This window comes from Rhinoraja longicauda, chromosome 13 (genome assembly GCF_053455715.1).
Source record: "Rhinoraja longicauda isolate Sanriku21f chromosome 13, sRhiLon1.1, whole genome shotgun sequence".
NCBI lineage: Eukaryota > Metazoa > Chordata > Chondrichthyes > Rajiformes > Arhynchobatidae > Rhinoraja > Rhinoraja longicauda.
Window position 1 is genome coordinate 42,046,612 of NC_135965.1, and position 18,934 is coordinate 42,065,545.

The 18,934-nt window shown below is 38.4% G+C and overlaps 1 protein-coding gene across 1 annotated transcript in view; it reads left to right on the forward strand.

Annotated features, from left to right (window-relative positions):
• rsrc1 (arginine/serine-rich coiled-coil 1) overlaps positions 1-18,934 on the forward strand; it is a 279,588-nt gene that overhangs the window by 41,377 nt on the left and 219,277 nt on the right. Inside the window, exon 5 of the mRNA XM_078410060.1 lies at positions 1,497-1,673. Coding sequence (XP_078266186.1) covers positions 1,497-1,673 — 177 coding nt within the window. The remainder of the gene's footprint in view (positions 1-1,496; positions 1,674-18,934) is intronic.

Sequence of the window (18,934 nt, forward strand, 5' to 3'; positions counted from 1 at the left end):
GAGATCCTCCTAGACGTTTAATAGTCAGTCTACTTTATTTGAAGGTGCAATAAACATATTGGCATATATCTTGTCATCGACTGGTTATTAATTGCGAGGTAAAATTCCATATCTTACCACAGTCTATATGATCGATACTGGTTGCCAGATATAACTTTGACGCAGTTTGTATTAATCTTCTAGTTAATAAAACTTACAGGCGATTACATCATGGCTAATAAATCTTTTGTCGGAGCTTCTAGCTGACCCTCTGTCAGCACCTCCCAGCTCACACACTCTACCAGCACGTACCCAACTGCCCGTACTCTGGCCCCGCCCAGCCCCTTCGTAAGCATTGCATTAACTCTATAGTGTCCAAAGTACAGCAGGATACAAGGTAATAATATTAATGAGCAAAAATAACTAATAACTGCAAAATGGCTCCTACACTGAGGTTCCTTACAGAAAGTAGCCAGATCTGTGTCAGTTAGGCTGGGAATCTAGTAACTTGGGAGTCTTCAGTCACCATATCAAGCCTCCCTTTATTCATGTTTTGACCCATGATGATGAAGTATCTTGGTAAATCTACTGAAATGTGCAATGTAAATTGCTCAATGAGTTAGACTGTAAAGATTAATCAATATATAACAAGCTCAACATGTATTGAAAATACCCCCCGACATTTTACTTTACATGCCAGCCTTTGTCGAGGGATTAAAGAATATATCCTCAGAGTTGCAGATCAAGAAATGTATCTTCAGCACACTGGCTGATGGAATTCCAAAATTCTATCCAATGCAGCTGCTATCTATACTCTGTGGCAAATATTTTCAATGCTTCCATTTGGGTTGACAGTAGCTACAGATATAGAGAATGTGTGAGTGTTATCCTCAACATTTTGGAGAATAATGCATTTTTTATATTCTCAGGGTATTGCTTCATATAACCAGATTTGAAGTATACTATCAATACCAGAAGAATCTTCACTAGATTTTCACAAAAAGCTTGATTGATTGATAGTTGATTTATTGATACAATAATCTATCAATTAATCAACTATCAATGCTAGAAAAATCTTCACTAGATTTTCACAAAATGCTGTCATCATTTAAGCATTTCTTTGGAATCTCAGCATATTGTTCCAGAGTTGCAGGTATATCCATAAAAACAAAAAGTAGCCAATTGTCTTGTTCCTAGGTTTGTGCGAAAACAATGCTTGAAATGTTTTCTTGGATGTGTTTGTGTATATAGCTTAAGCCCAAGATAGAAGCTTTACCATTTTCTTTCAGAATGTTATCCATCATCAATTTTTAAATCATTTTAATAGCATACATTTGATGGCACAGGTGAGGTTGAGGACTTTGTGGAAAATTGTCAACAAGGTGTCTATTTTATAATCACACGACACACTGCGTACCATTTCTGAGAATACTTTGGATAAATAATTAGAACTCAAATTGGATGCATGGTATTGAGAAACCTGATTTTGACTGACTTTATTCAATACTTTCGCATAGTTCAAGATCTCATCATCGACATCGCTCTCACAGTCGCAGCATTGAGCAGTCAACCCGCCGCCGAAGTTACAGTCGAAGCAGGTCCCGCGAAAGGGAGAGACGCAAAGGCAGAGACAAAGGGCGAGAGAAGGTCCGGGATAAAGGAAAAGAAAGGGAATCGCGAAGTGATAAGAAAGGGTAAGATATGAATTGTGGAACATCAAGGTTTTGATTTAAAATTCGCTTAACAATAGTTCAAAATGTATATGAAAATACTCATATGTCAATGAACACAGCAATTGTATTTTCTTAGAGCTTGAACCTTTGAATAGAATCTTAGCCAAGCCATTATAATGATGGCATTATTTGCTATTAAAACAACATTTACCTTAAAAAAAAAAGAATAAATGTTTAATAGTCTTTGTTATATTAATAAGCTTCCATCTCAAGGATGCAATCCTTGCTATAAAATAAACTTCACAAACCTTAGCGATTGATACATATCTATAGATTAATGGAATTTATAAATATGTAATGTACTTTAATGCAAACCAAGAGTACAAACTCTTTAGAACTCAAATTCAAATCTTTCTCTGTAAAATAAGTACCGTGTTTCAGATAGTTCTGCCACAATGTGATAGTTGCATTCCAAAGAAACCCTGTGTTGTAAAAAATCGCATTATAAGGACAATTGTAACAATGGGGAAAAGGGGGTTGGTTAGGAGCTGGAGAGCTTCAGACGCGCATTGACAAAAGTTATTTTTCCCGTAGGATTAAAAAAATGTAAGGTTTTTTTAAGGACCAAAATATTGTATTTGTGGCTAAGCTAAAAATGCTAAAAGATATATGACATCGTTTAATAGAATATTGTTGCACAAAAGTTCAAAAGTCTTTTATTGTCACATGTACCAATTAGGGTACAGTGATATTCGATTTACCATACAGCCACACAAAAAAAAAGCAACAAGACATACAACTACATAAGTTAACATAAACATCCACCACAGTGGATTCCCCACATTCCTCACTCTGATGGAAGGCAATAAAGTCTAATCTTTTTCCCTCTTTATTCTCCCGCGGTTGGGGCAGTCAAACCATCCGCAGTCGGGGCGATCGAAGCTCCTGCAGGTGGCGATCGAAGCCCCCTGCGTCAGGGCGATCAAAGCTCCCGCGATTGGGGCGGTCGAAGCTCCTGCGGCCTGGAGCTCCCGGAGTCAGTCCCTGGCCAGGGACCGAGAGCTCCACGATGTTAAAGTCCGCAGGCTCCCACGATTGGAGTTTCCGAGGTCGATCCCCGACAGGGACCGCGAGCTCCACAATGTTAAGTTCTGCAGGCTCCCACGGTTGGAGCTCCTGAAGTCGGTCTCCAGCAGAGGCTGCCAGCTCCTCGATATTAGGCCATAGTGTGGACGGAGACATGATATGGAATAAAAAACGCATCTCCGTCGAGGTAAGAGATTAAAAAAAGTTTCCCCCAACCCCCCCCCCCCACCCCCCCCCCCCCCACCCCCCCCCCCCACCCCCCACATAAAACAAACTAACAAGCACTAAAACATACATTTAACACATACTATAAAGCATGAAAGAAGGAAAAGGACGAGACAGACTGTTGGTGAGGCAGCTATTACTGGCACCACCTGGTGGTTTGGTGTCAATAGTAACAACGGCTTGTCAATTTCAACAATCACCCGTGGTTAAAGTAGCAGCTGTGTTCCTAACAGTTTGATGGTGTCTGATTACTGCAGGGAGGTTCCATGTAAACAAGCTTTTTTTCCTCCCTATAACTTTTAAATCCAAGACAGCTTTTTTCTGCATGTTAACTTCAAAGTACCTTTTATGCGGTTCTTTAGTTCAATATCAAAATGATGTTATATCCAATTTGCCCCGCGTAATGCAAAGAGTGTTCTCTAATTCTTCATAAGTGTTATATCCAGTTTGTGTAATGGAAACATAGGTTATAGCAGAACTACCTGTGTCATAAAGCTCTTCAAGATAATTGAAAAAAATTCAGACCAATCTTCTTGGATCCCTAAAATAACTAGTCATGGACACCCTGGACTTTACTGTTGCTTCCTGCGTTTTCCAGGATGCAATCTTCTGCCGGGGACAGATTCCCGGCACTTGGAGGCACTTCAACACGACGTTAGTTGTGAGGTCTCACCAGATGCTTAATGAGTGTCTAGCATACTTTAAAATTAAATGTTTATGATTACATTTGAGCTGAACGGTTTCAAGGAAATTGAAAATAATATTTAAAATATATTAAATTTGCCTAAAGAAAAATGTGCGCACTGGCACAAACATACATGTATGCTTACACGTGCAAGAATCAAAGACATTTAACTTAAATAAATCAAATAAAAAAACCTTTCTCCAGGCAGTCGATTTCTCCTGGTAACTGATTTCTCCCAGTCATTTCCAGGAGTGTACCTTATTTTATGCTATGCTAAGGTAAGCTGATGTAGGTTTAACAACTAGGCTTCCCAGCCTGAGGCTTGCTCTGAAGTCTATGAGGAGTGTTCTGCAGATATTTCACAGCAAGTGCTTTACTGAGCAGGAGACTGCATCATAGCTTCCACTGGGGAACTGCTCATTTACAACATCTCTTCAATGGGGAGTTTACCAGAACTGTAATCATTTAGATGGATTTAGCTTATCTTTCCCTTTGCCTTCAAACTCTGTCCAATGCTCCCCCTTAAAATCATTGGGATCTTCAGTGCTGCACCAAGTCAGATCTGGTGCAGGATCCAAGAGGTGATTCCCTGGAATATGAATGCAATTAAGTTTTTTTTAGTCAGCCTTTATTATTGACAGATTACGCCTCAGTTAGAGTGTACTATGTTGAATTGCAAACACAATACTTCAGGAAGAATGAAAAGCCTCGCAGGGTTTGTTGGAGATTTATGGAGATTTTATTGGGGATGAGAGATTTTACTATGTAGAGAAATTGAAGCTGGCGTAGATCTCCATACAATGGAAGATTTGGTATAGGTGTTCTCAATTATGAATGATATCGATCAGATAAAGGAGGCTTCCACTGGGCAGAGTGTTGGTATCTGGATAACAAACGTAAAATAATTAGTCAAAAATCCAGTGAACTAATGAGAATGTTGGATTTGATGAATTATTGTGATCTAAAATGTACTACCTGAGGGTGATGGAAGCATATCCTATTAAAACTTTCTAAGGAGAATTGGAAATATACTTAAAAAGAACATTTGCTGGGTAGGAGGAAAAGTGCAGGGAGGAAAGACTAATTGCTTCATCACTTTATGCAGTGATTTCTATTTGACATTTTGCTTCATTCGTCAAATATGTCACTTCTTCATTGAAGTTTATGGCCACAGTTCCTTGCAGTACACATTGTATTAACAATTATTTGTGGATATTTTTGTCTAAAGTTGATTTCAGATTGAGTGTACAGTCAAAGTACAGTCAAAGGAATATGACGTAAGCTGTTAAATTCACGGTAGAAGAATAATTTCTTAAGTATGTATCTGGAACAGGAGCAGTCACACAGCCAAAAAATGTGTGATCCCTCGATTTACAATAATTGTGTAAAATGTTTGCTTTAGAACATTTAAATATTTGAAAACCCTTCAATTAAAATGCATGGAAGTGTGAGGAAGAACATTTGTATGGTTGTATTGCTAAATACGTATCTGTTTTTTGTTCTTGGCTCGATAGTCTCCATTGGACTGATGTTCCCTGTCACTATTTTCTATGGAAGATGACAGGCTGTGGTATTAACTTTCAACCTAAGAAGTTCTTACAAATTCAACATCAAATTCTGTCTTCCTATTTGTGAAGAAGACACAATATTTAGATCAAACACGTCAGCGTGTGTTAATGATTAATGTTTTTCAAATATGTCTTGTAGTGTACAGAGTGATGCTGTCGTTATGTCACTTTGGTACTTTCTTATGTTTTTCACTTGTTTGACAGTTGTGTTCCATGTGAACAAAAAAATTATGCAGTTTTCAATTTGACAACATCCTTAACTCAACCAACCTGTCATTCCTTTAAATACTCTTTCCCCACCCACCCCTCCCCCACCTTCCAATGCTGCAGGAAGTCCTTATGTTAATTTAACATTATTAGCATACAGGTTACAGAGTTCTACTGCATGAATCATGCACAGGACCTCTTTAAAGTGCCTACTCAGATGAAAGCAAGCTTATGTGATTGGTGTTGTCTGACACCATGCTGTATGGTGTTGTTTTCATTAAACATTTATTACACTTCCAGTGTGACAGCAGGCAACTTTGTGCTTGAGTAACGTGTTTTCATGCAAAATTTATTGAAAAAGACGAGGCATTGTAAAGGGATCTTGTTGCCTTTCACCAGTGGCAAAAGGGTAAATGGTTGACTGGAAAAAAGGAAGTATGCCTTTGACATTACACTTGAATTATTTTATTTGACAGGGTCACACATGAAACAGAGGATGTATTAAATGGCATCTTTACTTTTGATATACAGACATGTTTTAAAAAAAAGCATTGACACTGGCATGAAATTATTAGATTTTGATATATCCATACATGTGAAAGTTAGTTTCTATTATATCCATAATGGAATATCTTGCCATTTAATGCAATGTGCTATGATAACATGATTTTCTTTGGACCCACATTGTCAGTAAAGGAACTTCAGTATTTCTCATACATGGAGCAAGATTTTGTTTTAATTTCTTAACTTCAAAATCGTAGATACTGACCCTTAAGAAATTCAGATTAGCATTCTTTGTGGGAGAGGGGTAACTGCAAATGTAGTGGTACGCAAATTGAAGATAAAAGGTAGGACTTTCAATTCTTTTAGGAATGTGGTCATTGAAATATTGATTTTTTTTTTAGCCAGGAGCATTTAAAAAAAAAACTTGAAGGCCTTTTGGTCTACCCATACATCACAAGCATTTAAATGACACAAGCTTTGAAAAAGTGACACAACGGCACTAGATAAGCATTGACACCTGTTGTTAATAGAGCAGATGATGATCCAAGAATACTGAGGGTTTTAAACCTAGAAAGCTCAAAGGTTTGGGTGCAATCTTCAAGACATTTTTAAGAAGATGTAAACATTGCAGTATAGTAGTGGAGGTCAGCTGGGAATTCATTTCTTGATGTCCAGGCAGTCAATGTTCACTTCTGATTTAATTGGGGCTAGGCTGAAAGTATTAACAATGAGCCACTCCAAATGATGCAGAGGATTTCACAATCTAAGGCTATGAAGGACAAATGTGTATTTCCTTGAAACTGTATATGCATGACTATAGAACGCGGCATCTCATTTATGAAAGGGAATAGCACAACATCTAAGTTACAGATTGTCATTGTTTTCACCGGACCACCCATGAAATTCACACTTTCTGGGACCTTAAATTAAGGGAATGATGTTAACTGTATATTCTTGGATTCCTTTAACATCTAAAAATGTCTCCACCTTGAATAGCATGAATAACTGCGCTCTACTGTCCTTCTGGTAATATATTTCAATGATTCGCTATGCTCTGGATGATGACATACGTGGATCCTCATTCCCTGGATGAGGGTGTAGATTGTTATCAGTTGAGGCCCCAACACCTATCCCTGCAGCACCACACTACCCACAGACTTTCAAGATGCACATGACCAGTTTATTGCTACTCGATTATCTGTTTGTTCATAAATTCTCATATTCAGCAACACATTGCCTCCAGAATTGTGCACCCTAAGTTTGTTTAAAAATCTATCCTGTGGCATCTTATTGAATGTCTTTTGATGATCTAAACACATTAACTGGTGTGCCCGTACCTTTTCTCCTTATTGCAACCTTCAACAGATTTATCAAATGTGACTATTCATGTTGATTCTGCCTACTCCTGTTATTATTTTCTAGATGTGCAGGAAAGAACTGCAGATGCTAGTTTAAATCGAAGGAAGACACAAAATGCTGGAGCAACTCAGCGGGACAAGCAGCTTTTCTAGAGAGAAGGAATCGGTGTCGTTTCGGGTCGGGTCTGAAGAAGGGTCTCGACCCGAAACATCACCCATTCCTTCTCTCCAGAGATGCTGCCTGTCCCGCTGAGTTACTCCAGCATTTTGTGTCTACCATAATTTTCTAGATGCCTGTACTACTTCCTTAATAATAGATTCCAACATTTTCTATATTTAGCCCCTTGGCTATTTGGACGTTGCTATCTAGAGACTCAAAAGATTGCAGATGCTGGGATCTGGAGCAAACAACTGAACTGTTGCAAGAATTCAGCAGGCCATGCAGCATCTGTGGTAGCTGTCTATTTGTTCCAATTTATCCCCTGTTTTCATATCATATATATACAGCCGGAAACAGGCCTTTTCGGCCCTCCAAGTCCGTGCCGCCCAGCGATCCCCGTACATTAACACTATCCTACACCCACTATGGACAATTTTTACATTAACCCAGCCAATTAACCTACATACCTGTACGTCTTTGGAGTGTGGGAGGAAACCGAAGATCTCGGAGAAAACCCATGCAGGTCACGGGGAGAACGTACAAACTCCTTACAGTGCAGCACCCGTAGTCAGGATCGAACCTGAGTCTCCGGCGCTGCATTCGCTGTAAAGCAGCAACTCTACCGCTGCGCCACCGCTAATTGATTTGTAGTTGTTGCACAATTGCTCTCCCAAACCGTAGAAACTATTCTAAAATTTACGTAGATTATAAAAAATTCTTATCTTCATCACCCCAACCTTAAACCCAGGAGCGCATATTACAAGTTCCAAGAAGATTTATTGCGTTTTGGTCTTATTAATTTCTCCAATACTTTTTTTTCCACTTAATGCTGTTTTCATTGAGCTCTTCGTCCACGCTAGGTGTGTTGTGCATCAGTATTTCCTGAAGGTTTTCTCATTCTTCCAAGATGACAACAAAATGATTGTTTAAATCTCTGCCTTTTCTTTTATCTCCAGCATAATTTCTCCTGCCTCAGTCTTTGGGATATCCATGTTAACCAGGATCTTCTCCTTCTGTGACATATAGAAGTTCTTACTCTGATTTTATTTCTTGCTAGCTTACTCTGGTATTCTTCCTTTCTTCATAACATGTTGGTTCCCCTTTGCTCAAGTCTGATGTTTTCTCAACTCGCATTTTTGGTTACATTATATAATTCTTCCTTTACTATCATTTTGGTCTTTAATTAGATGGCAATTGCTAAACACTATTCCTGTCAGGAAATTTGATTTTAAAAGGACATATGTGTTGCTCGTGAACTATGTTTTAATTGTTCAGATATTAGCCTTTGCTTATTTACTATTATGCAATTTCCTAATCTGTCATAGCTTACTCCCTTTTCTTGACAAAATGCTGGAATAGAGGGTCAGGCAGCATTTCGGGAGAGCATGGTGATATTTCTTCAGACCAGAAATGTCGAATACTCATGTTCTCACTGAGTTCCGCTAGTACTTTGTGTAATTTTTTTAGTAAATCAGCATCTGCAATCCATTGTGTTCTTTTCTTGACGTTGGATAAGTACATAGATGCTGTAATTATCTATCCACAAATGTGCACATAGTACTAGTTATGTCTGTGTTTCTGCTCTCAACTAATTTATAATTAATACTTAATTCTGGAGCTCTCTTTCCCTATTTACAAATAAATAATTTATTTTCATGGCTATATTCTGCCTGCATTTGTACTTTCAAGGTCAGATACATTTGATTTTTTCGTGTCAATAGACAATAGACAATAGGTGCAGGAGTAGGCCATGGCTGATCATTCTCAATCAGTACCCCGTTCCTGCTTTCTCCCCATATCCAGCACAGATCCTGACAGAATTAATTTGGAATAATAGCTATTTATTACCGTAATACATTTTACTGGGCATCTTATGCTTCTGGCAAGTAAGAATTTCATTGTTCTGTTGTCGGTGCCTATTGACAATTAAAATGCTCTTGACTTTCGACTTTGTGAAACCGTTTTTTAATTCAACCGGGAGTTCAATCGTTTTGCAATTTTATGAAGATCCTGCAGAATGGGTTGAAAGTTCCTCAGTTCGGCAATAGCCGTAATGATAACTGGATCACTTAGATTTAGACTAAGGCTGATTGTCAGATTTGTCCCATTAATTCAACTCATGACTTATAAATACTGCACCCATCCAGTTCTTGAGATTGTAACTTGTGGTTTCCTTTTATGGAACTGGTTAGTTTGTCTGATCTTGCCAGGATACAGTATTGTGGCAGTGAAATTGATCTCGCAGCCCTTGAGTTAGGAAGTATTAAAAAAAACAGTCCTGTGAACTTTGTCACCTGTGTGTATGTATTCTTGTATGAACAATGGCAATTATTGATTATATTACAAACAAAGCAGCCTCTTGCACATGGAGTACTAATGATAGTCTGGTACTGGAGGATTGTTGATTACCACGGAATTATGTATTTAGTTTGTTGTGATCAGTCGGTGAATTAATAAGAGTAGAAAATAAAACGTGCTTCTCTTGAAAAAGAAAATGAAGGGCGGTCGGTACATGCAGTCAAGGATAAATATATCCCCTCCACTTTCTGGTATAGAATCCATGAAATAGTATACATATCAAATGTTATCATGACCAGTTGCTCTTTTTACGTCCTTATTTAGAATATTATGTAGCACTCTGAAGAATACTTCTGTATAGTTTCAGAATATTTCATCAAAATATACTTTCATCCATTTGTATTGAAACTATTTTAATGAACAATTATTTGCTACATCAAATTGTTACTACTTTGAACACTCATCATATCGGTACTCTTAATTGATTTAAACCTCGTGTCATCTGGTTTAGGTATTTTTTTCGTCCGTCATCCATTTATGTTGTCAAATTTGATAGTGACCTGCTGTTGTTAAAAATTGGAAGAAAAATTGAATTGAATCACCTTAATGTTGATCAGAGCAATGCTACGTGAGTTTTTGAGAGCTGCGAAAATCCGGTTACTGTGAGCGGTAATCTCTTTACAGCCTAAGAAAAGTCATGGTACTGTTTAGATACCCTGGAGACTGTGTGCTGCAAAGATGAATAGTTCACCAAAGATAATAATCCTACACAAATGAAAAGAATAATTTGGTCTGCTAATGCACAAACAACTAGAAGCCGCTGGGTGCTTTTCGCATATTTTTATAACTGCCTACTAGATATGGAGTTGACCCTTTATTTTTAGGCATTAAATTATTTTACCAAATTAATAAGAGAGAACACTGTCACTTAACTGTAAAAACGTGATTTTTGTCACAGAAAATAAAATGATTTGCTCTCCTTAAGATATGCATTTTCCCCCTTTTTTATTTTAATTTGCATATCTACAACTTCTTTCTTTTCTTCTTTCCTGTGTTAATCTTCTGCAATGACTGGTCAACTTCTGGCACTAAAGTAGAGATCATTCTCTTGATGGTCCAATATTGAAAGGACATTTGCTTGCAGCAGGATCCATTAACACATATCTTGTTCTCATGTGATGTGGTGACACATGCATACAGAGATGGATTTGCTGGCTAGCGATCAAATAGCAGAAGGCTGTCTCATTATCCTTTCTTTTAGCCCAAGGCCTCATGGTCAGCTGTAGAACCTCTATTCCCATTTTAGCTGAAATCAACTTAACTTAATACAAATCTGGACTATCTTCATCTGTCTGTCTGAGCATCCCACTTGTGAAAAAAAACTTCCTGACCCATTGAGCAATGAACACTGCTTTTCAAATTATAATTTTATACTTGCAAATACACATTGATTATAAAGTCATGCCTTTTATTGATATGTTAGAACTTCATTACATAAGGAACAAATCGCTTGGCTAAAGTGATAGAAGCAGGTCTTAGTTTTTTGTTTTTAGTCTTTAGTTTTGTTGTCTACTGCCGGACCCTGACGTGAGAGGACGCTGGCGCTGTTTGTTCGCCGCTTCTCCGTCAGGATAGTTTGTCTGTTTGTTTTTATGTTATGACTGTTTTTGTAAAGCGCTTTGAGCACCTGGTAAAGCGCTATATAAAATAAATGCTTATTATTATTATTATTAGTTCTTTAGGGTCCATACAATTGATACACTTATCTGTCAACTAACCATAAAGTTTGTATTTTTTAAATGTGAACATTTTCTGTGAACACAATCTGAAAAGTCAGAGCAAATATTTGGTTGATTAATTGAAAGATACAGCATGGAATCATGCCTTGCAACCGGGTCCATGCTGAACATCGATTACCCTTTCATACTAGTTCTATGTTAAAACCACTTTTATATCTGCTCCCTGCATTCTTGGAGCAATTTTACAGAGGTCGTTTTGGTGAGACAAAGGTCTTGTGATGAACCACCCAGGATCAACGTAGAAACAAGGAACTGTAGATGTTGGTTTATACCAAAGATAGACACAAAAGTACTGGAGTAACTCAGTGGGTTCAGGCAACATCTCTGGAGAAAAAGGACACGTGACCCTTCTTCAGAAGGAGGGTCCTGACCTAAAAAGTGACCCATCCTTTTTCTCCAGAGATGCTGCCTGACCCGCTGAGTTACTCCAGCAATTTGTCTCTACCCTGGATGAATGTTTGTTCAGGAGGGGGATAGAAAAATGGGGAGAGAATGAGATTTGACTATTTGGGAGTAAAATCAGACTCTATTTTTCTAAGGTTTTACATGCTTAATCGTAAAACACTCAAATATTATTGAAATTTGAGGAGGAAACCATGCTTGCCTTTTTTCTACTTTTCAAGAAATGTTGCATTCCTGATTTTAGTCCATGATGCAATATCCCATTGTTCTTTTCAGAAATGTGTACACATTTACAATTTACTGACTCTTTTGAGGAAAGGAAAAATACTGTATAGGGTTTTTGTGGGAATGGACCAAATTGGCTGCAAGAAAGGCTTAAACCAACATCAATATAAAATGAGGAATAAGACCACATCAAGCATATTTAATACTTGGTTAGAGGAACTAGGACAATAGACGGAAGACATTCATCTATATCCTTCGGCTAAAATGTCAGCCAAGCTTACCCGTCTCATATTTAAACTGCACTTTGCATCAAACTTCTGGGCTTAGCATTCATTTGAGATAAAACCAATAATATATTGGTCTCCTATGCTTTTCGTCTGCCTATTGTTGCAACAAAAGGCTTCTGCTATCATGTTTTGGTTCTTTTTAGTTTTTAAATTCCTTGGATAAAAATGTCTTTGAAAATGGTATGATCTGGTGAGCAATTGAGGTTGTTCAAGGTTACATAAGCATCATTTCCTCATTTGAATATTGATGTCCCTCCCTGCCTGATAATGCTTTCAAAAAGGTCTGAAAATATATATATAAACAACCAATTAGAACCTGGAGAAAGTGGGGGGAGAAAAAGAAAGTAAAGTGTAAATTAATAAAATAACAAAACTGTGGGCATCAGTTAGAGAATAGTGAAAGATTATCATCTCATCCATTTATCCCATGCTTCTTTTCCCTGATATCTCTTGGTCCAATTGCTTGCACATGTCTGTAAGTAATCTAGCTCACATAAAAAAAGAACAATCTCAGCTTCCAATAGAACATAGATCAGTACAGCACAGGTACAGGCCTTTCGGCCCACAATGTTTGTGCCGAACATGATACCAAGTTAAGCTGATCTCATCTGCCTATACATCATCCATATCCCTCTATTCCTTTGCACTTCCATATGCCTATTAATCCTCTTGTTTTGGCTGCTGATTTCCTGACACCTTTTCTGCAGTTCATTTCACCATGGTCCACTCCCAAATATGTCTGTTTACTATTGACATTGACATTGAGTACGAGATCCTCAAGCTCCATTCTGATATTCTAGAGATTTCTTCATCTCTTTCATGCTCCTTATACTTCGTGGCCTCAGTTTATTTTGGTGCATTTCATTCATCAAAGTTGATGCTCATTCATCGTCATTGATATTTTAAGTTTCAAAGGTCCCTTCAGAATAATATGCATGAAAGCCTTGCTCTTCCTCACCCTGGTTGTTCCACAATCACCCTGGTTGTTCCACAATAAAGATCTTCTCCATATACAGGGAATGTAAAATTGAATCAGTACTGATACTGATTCAATTTTGCATTCCCTGTGTATGGAGAAGAGCTTTATTGTCAGAACTAGCTTGCTGCATAAACTATCTGAACTAGCTCACTATTTCACTTGTCAGAACTAGCTTGCTGCATAAACTATCAAGTTGCCATTGTCTTCCAAAACTCTTAGTTTACTGGATAAACTTGGAAAGCAAAGCTTGTCTCTTAAACTTCACTCCCTCCTCTCTCATGCATATGCAGGGACCTCATGGATTATGTTGGAGCCATATAAGATTGAGACCATTTGCTCAAACGCAGTCTTTGCCTTTGCTGTTCCTCACTCATTGGGCATAATTTCAAAAATTATCTTCTTGCCCCACCGCAAGCTCTCAGTATCTTATCGTTTCTGATATCCCTCTCAAGCCACCTTTTAACGTCCTGTTCATGAGAACTGCCTTCAACTTTGTTAACACGACCAACTTCCCTTCCGGTTGCTGGTATGGCTGATTGTTGCTGGTATGGCTCATTGTTTTGCCTACTCTTCCCATTTAAAAAATCTTTTATCCTCATCTCTCTCCTCAGAATAACTAATACTGACTCAATGCATCCTTGTAAACTACTACCCCATCTCCAAACAATTTCCTCTCCAGGGTGCTTAAATGCTGTAACTTCCCAAACTCATGACCACCTTACTCCGAATTTCTTGTTTGAATATAATCAACCAGTTATCACCTTTGTCACTGTAACAACATGACACAACATAACATTTAAGGTGATTGTTATAAAGGTAATCTGCCTCTCATTCTGAAACTCTCAATGACTGTAGCTATTCAGTAAAATCTTGGTTGATCTAATCTTGAGCGCAACTCTATTTTCTGATCAGGTTCCCATAACCCATAATTCTCCTATGATCTTATAATATACATATGCTAACTCTAAATATGCTAATGCCTGGGGAAAAATATACCTTCTAATCTCGGTTTTAATTGGGTGACAGAGCCCTTCTGTAAAGGGAAGAAAATTGGGGAGTTTGGAACGTAAAACAAGCTAAGGTTAGAAAACCAACAATAATGGGGACAGACTGTGCTTGATGGTCTATGCTCAATTGAGGGAGTGTAATGAATACCATGGATGAGCTGAAAGAAGATATTCGGCAATGCGAAACTTCAATTACTATTTTTTTAAATGTCTAGAAGAACGCGAGTAGCAGCTTGATAAAACGGACATGGTACCATTAACTATCAGAGGGGACTGTGTGGAGAGGGTGGCGGATTTCCGCTTCCTGGGAATCCATATTGAGGAGGACCTGACGTGGAGCGTGAACACCTCTGCGCTGCTGAAAAAGGTCCAGCAGAGACTGCACTTCCTGAGGGTGCTCAGGAAGAATAACATCACTCAGAGACTGCTGTTGTCCTTTTATCGGTGCTACATTGAGAGCATCCTAACATACTGTGTATGCGTATGGTACACCAGCTGCACAGCGGCTCAGAGGAAAGCGCTCCAGAGGGCCATTGACAACGCCCAGAGGATTGTCGGCTGCCCTCTACTTACCTTGGAGGACTTACACAGTTCCCGCTGCATCAAAAAATCCCAGAGTATTATAAAGGACATTTCCCACCCCGGACACTCCCTGTTTGAACTGTTACCGTCAGGCAGACGGTACAGATCTACAAGGACAAGGACAAACAGACTTAAAAATAGTTTTTACCCCACTGCTATAAAGGCACTAAATGTAGCCGCCAAGGAACGCAGGGGCGATACATAATAAGAGACTGTGAAATCGACAGAAGGATGTAGGGTTGGGTGTTTATGCGTGCTATTTTCATGATATTTATTTTAGTTGTTTATCTTTTTAAAAATATTTTACCTTGTATGTATCGTTAGCTTTTAGAAATGTTTGAATGGTGCACTGACTGGCTGACATTTTACAATTTCGTTGTACATGGCTCATGTTACAATGACAATAAAGGAACTATTCTATATTCCTGGTTAAAGAGTTTTTGTATGAAATAGCCTGGAGAAACAATGAAGAATTGCAAGTTAGAAATATTAGTTACAGAAACAATCATAGAAGTGAGAAGAGATGAGATGTTGGAAAGATCATCAAGTGAGGCCATCAGGGTTGAACTCAAGCAACATTTAAAAAGGCATTTTGTGTCAGGCAGTGTACCACAAGCAGTCCAAAGGAGACCTATGAGAACATTCTGACATTTCTGGAGGCAATTCTTGAGCTGAAATTTACAATATTTAGCAAGGCAGGTGGAAGGTGGAGGGGGAGCATTTATTGCTTAGTAATTATTAGATTCAATAATATTTAATATTGATAAAAAATTGAAAAAAAACACCAAAGGGAAAGGCCAGTTTTATTATGTGAAAATTGAAAGTGGATTGCAAACTGAAAATTGAAAGTGGATTGGATCCATAGATGCTGCCTGATGTGCTAGAGTGTTTCTAACATTTTCAGTTTTTTTCCCCTTAAAGGTAAATTGCGCCTTTGAAAACCTAGATGAGATATGGTTTGTGCATGTATGATTTTATGTGCCTTCTCTCGCCATCCTGGTCTGTGATATCCAGCTTGAAGTTGCCTTCAATAAAGTTCTGGCAGTAGTATGGCCACAGATGCCCACATTGCATTAATTAATGGCAAGATTAGTTTGTCATTAAATGGAGTCCCTTTTTAAATGGCATTCTGCAGCAAATGCAGATGGTTGATGGGTGTGCTATTTTGTGGTGGGCTGGCAGTCATATTTTGAAACTGTGAACCTTGGGTTTTGTCAGCATTGGGGAAATTCAAATAAGTGGGTGTTTGACACTGAGAAAATATCAGAAGCATAACCTTGAGGGTACTAGCTTAAGGGTGGTGAATCTGTGGAATTCATTGTCACAGACAGCTGTGGAGGCCAAATCAATGGATATTTTTAAGGCGGAAATTGACAGATTTTCGATTAGTGAGATGTCGGGGGCTATGGGGAGAAGGCAGGACAATGGTTTTGAGAGAGAAAGATAAATCGGCCATGATTTAAAAAGCTGAGTTGACTTGATAGGCCGAATGGCCTAATTCTGCTCCTGTAACTTATGAGTTTGTATCCCAACCATCAGTGTGTCTCATAGTATTTCATATTTAGTGCAGGTTAACTCAGAAATGGCTGCAAATGCAATTTTCCATGTGTTGCACCAACTCTAAATAATTGGAAAAGCACCAGACTGTCTTCCAGTTTCTCAGCTTACAAATCCAAACCTAGCTATGGTACATTGACTTGAACACCCTTTTGAACTTCTTCAGCTACATGGTAAATAGCATACTAACTGGTTGCCTGGTTTGGTAACTCAAACACCGAGGAATGAAGGAGGCTGAAGAAAATGGTGGACATTGCCCGCTTTAATATGGGTACTGACTGCCCATCACTGAAGGGATCTACAAGAAATGCTGCCTCAGTAAGCCAGCTAATATGATCAAAATTTCACACCATCATTACCATAGTCTGATCTTGCTACTGCCACCGTTACCAGGCAGAAGGTACAGGAGCCTGAGAACCATGATCTCCAGGTTCAAATGCAGCTTCTTCCCAGCAACTCTTCTTCCCAGTGGACTTGGTGAACCGATGGGCCTGTTTCCATGCTGTATCTTTCAATGATTCAATGGATCATCATGCTCTTGAACCACACTGCGCAACCCTAACCACAACCGTTCCTCAGCAATCATCTACTATAAGCTTTGTTTGCACTTTTGCTTTTGCACTATTATACGATATTTTGCACCCTTACGATACAATAGAACTTTATTTATCCCAGGAGGGAAATTGATCTGCCAACAGTAATAAAAACACAAAATACATGAAACATGAAATTAAATTGACGAGTGGAAAGTTTTGGGGATGTTCAAATATTGGGGAGGGAGATGGGGGGGGGGGGGGAGTCAGTCTACCCAACAACAAAAGGGGGAGGAGTTGATAGCCACAGGGAAGAAGGATCTACTGTGGCGTTCTATCCTGCATCTTGGTGGAACCAGTCTGTTGCTGAAGGTACTCCTCAGGTTGACCAGTGCGTCATGGAAGGGGTGAGCTGTATTGTCCAAGGCACTCCGCAGTTTGAGGAGCATCCTCCCCTCCAAGACCACCTCCCATGAATCCAACTCCGCCCCCAGGATGGAGACAGCCTTCCTGGGGAGTTTGTTAATCCTATTTGTGTCCGCGGCCTTCACCCTGCTGCCAACAGCACACAGCAGCGAAGAAGATGGCACTGGCTATCACCGATTGGTAGAACATCTGCAGCATCTTACTGCAAATGTTGAAGGAGCAGAGCTTTCTCAAAACGTACAGCCGGCTCTGGTTGTGATCTGATTATGACTTGATTATGATCTGGTTACCCAGTAATACTGATTATAATTTATTTTATTCTTGATTATTATAGGTTTATTGTTTTATTGCATTAATATATGTCTATAAACCTGCAACAAGTAAGAATTCCATCGTTCCTGTTGCATATGACAATTAAACACTCTTGCCTCTTGCTGTCCATTCTAAGTTTTCTTTGTACATGGGTATATAAAAAAGATTTGTTTAAAAACATTCCAAATTAAAACAATCCTTTTCTCTGATATCTATTAGACAGGCTGACTAGTTATTAGGGTGTGAATCTTTATAACCAGGATTAAAAATATAAAATTTGTTAATTTTTATCCTACCTGTACGTTATCTCTAATGCCTTTGATTAAATTACATATTCTTAACTTTTAATATTTTATTCTTTGTTTCAAAGTTGACAATCTGTTTCTGCATTATGGATATCTGTTTCAGAATAAGAAAGAAATGTTATGTAATTCATTACAATATATTACAAATTATAGAAGGTTAAACAAATTTCAAATTTAAAGTTTCAGTTTCCACATGTGTGCAGTAAATTTGCCACAGAGGTTAGACTTGAAAAATGAAATCCTCAGGATTTTACCAAAGACCAAATTTTAAGGAATAATTTTTCTTTGGATGTGGTTAGTTGCAAGGTCATCAGGTTTTACTTTTATACTTAGTCTATCACTCGTGGCACTTAGGTATGATATCTGAGATTGCAGACAGGATTGCACGCCACATATTTGTATTCTGTTAAATACTTATTGGCATTGAACATGAGGAATCAAGACCAAGGCACTTTTTAGCTCAAGCAGAGCGGGAGTTGGGAAATGGACAAAAAGGCAGATGGGAAGAAGAGATAGGAAAAGTATTTATGATCTTCCTCTGGTGGGAAAGGATGGTCATGTAGGTATTCCCTTCGGCCTGTGCAGGTTGACTAGGACTGATTTGTATTTACCTCAGTTCAGGGAACGAATAATGATATATATATTTTACTTTGCTTTGTCATTGACATCTATTTCTGCCATGTTGCTTGACTGAAGTTGACAGTTTATTTTCCCCCTCGCTGTAATTTCTATTTTCAGCTTGATGTGGTGTTTTTGACAGAAACCTATCCCATTTGG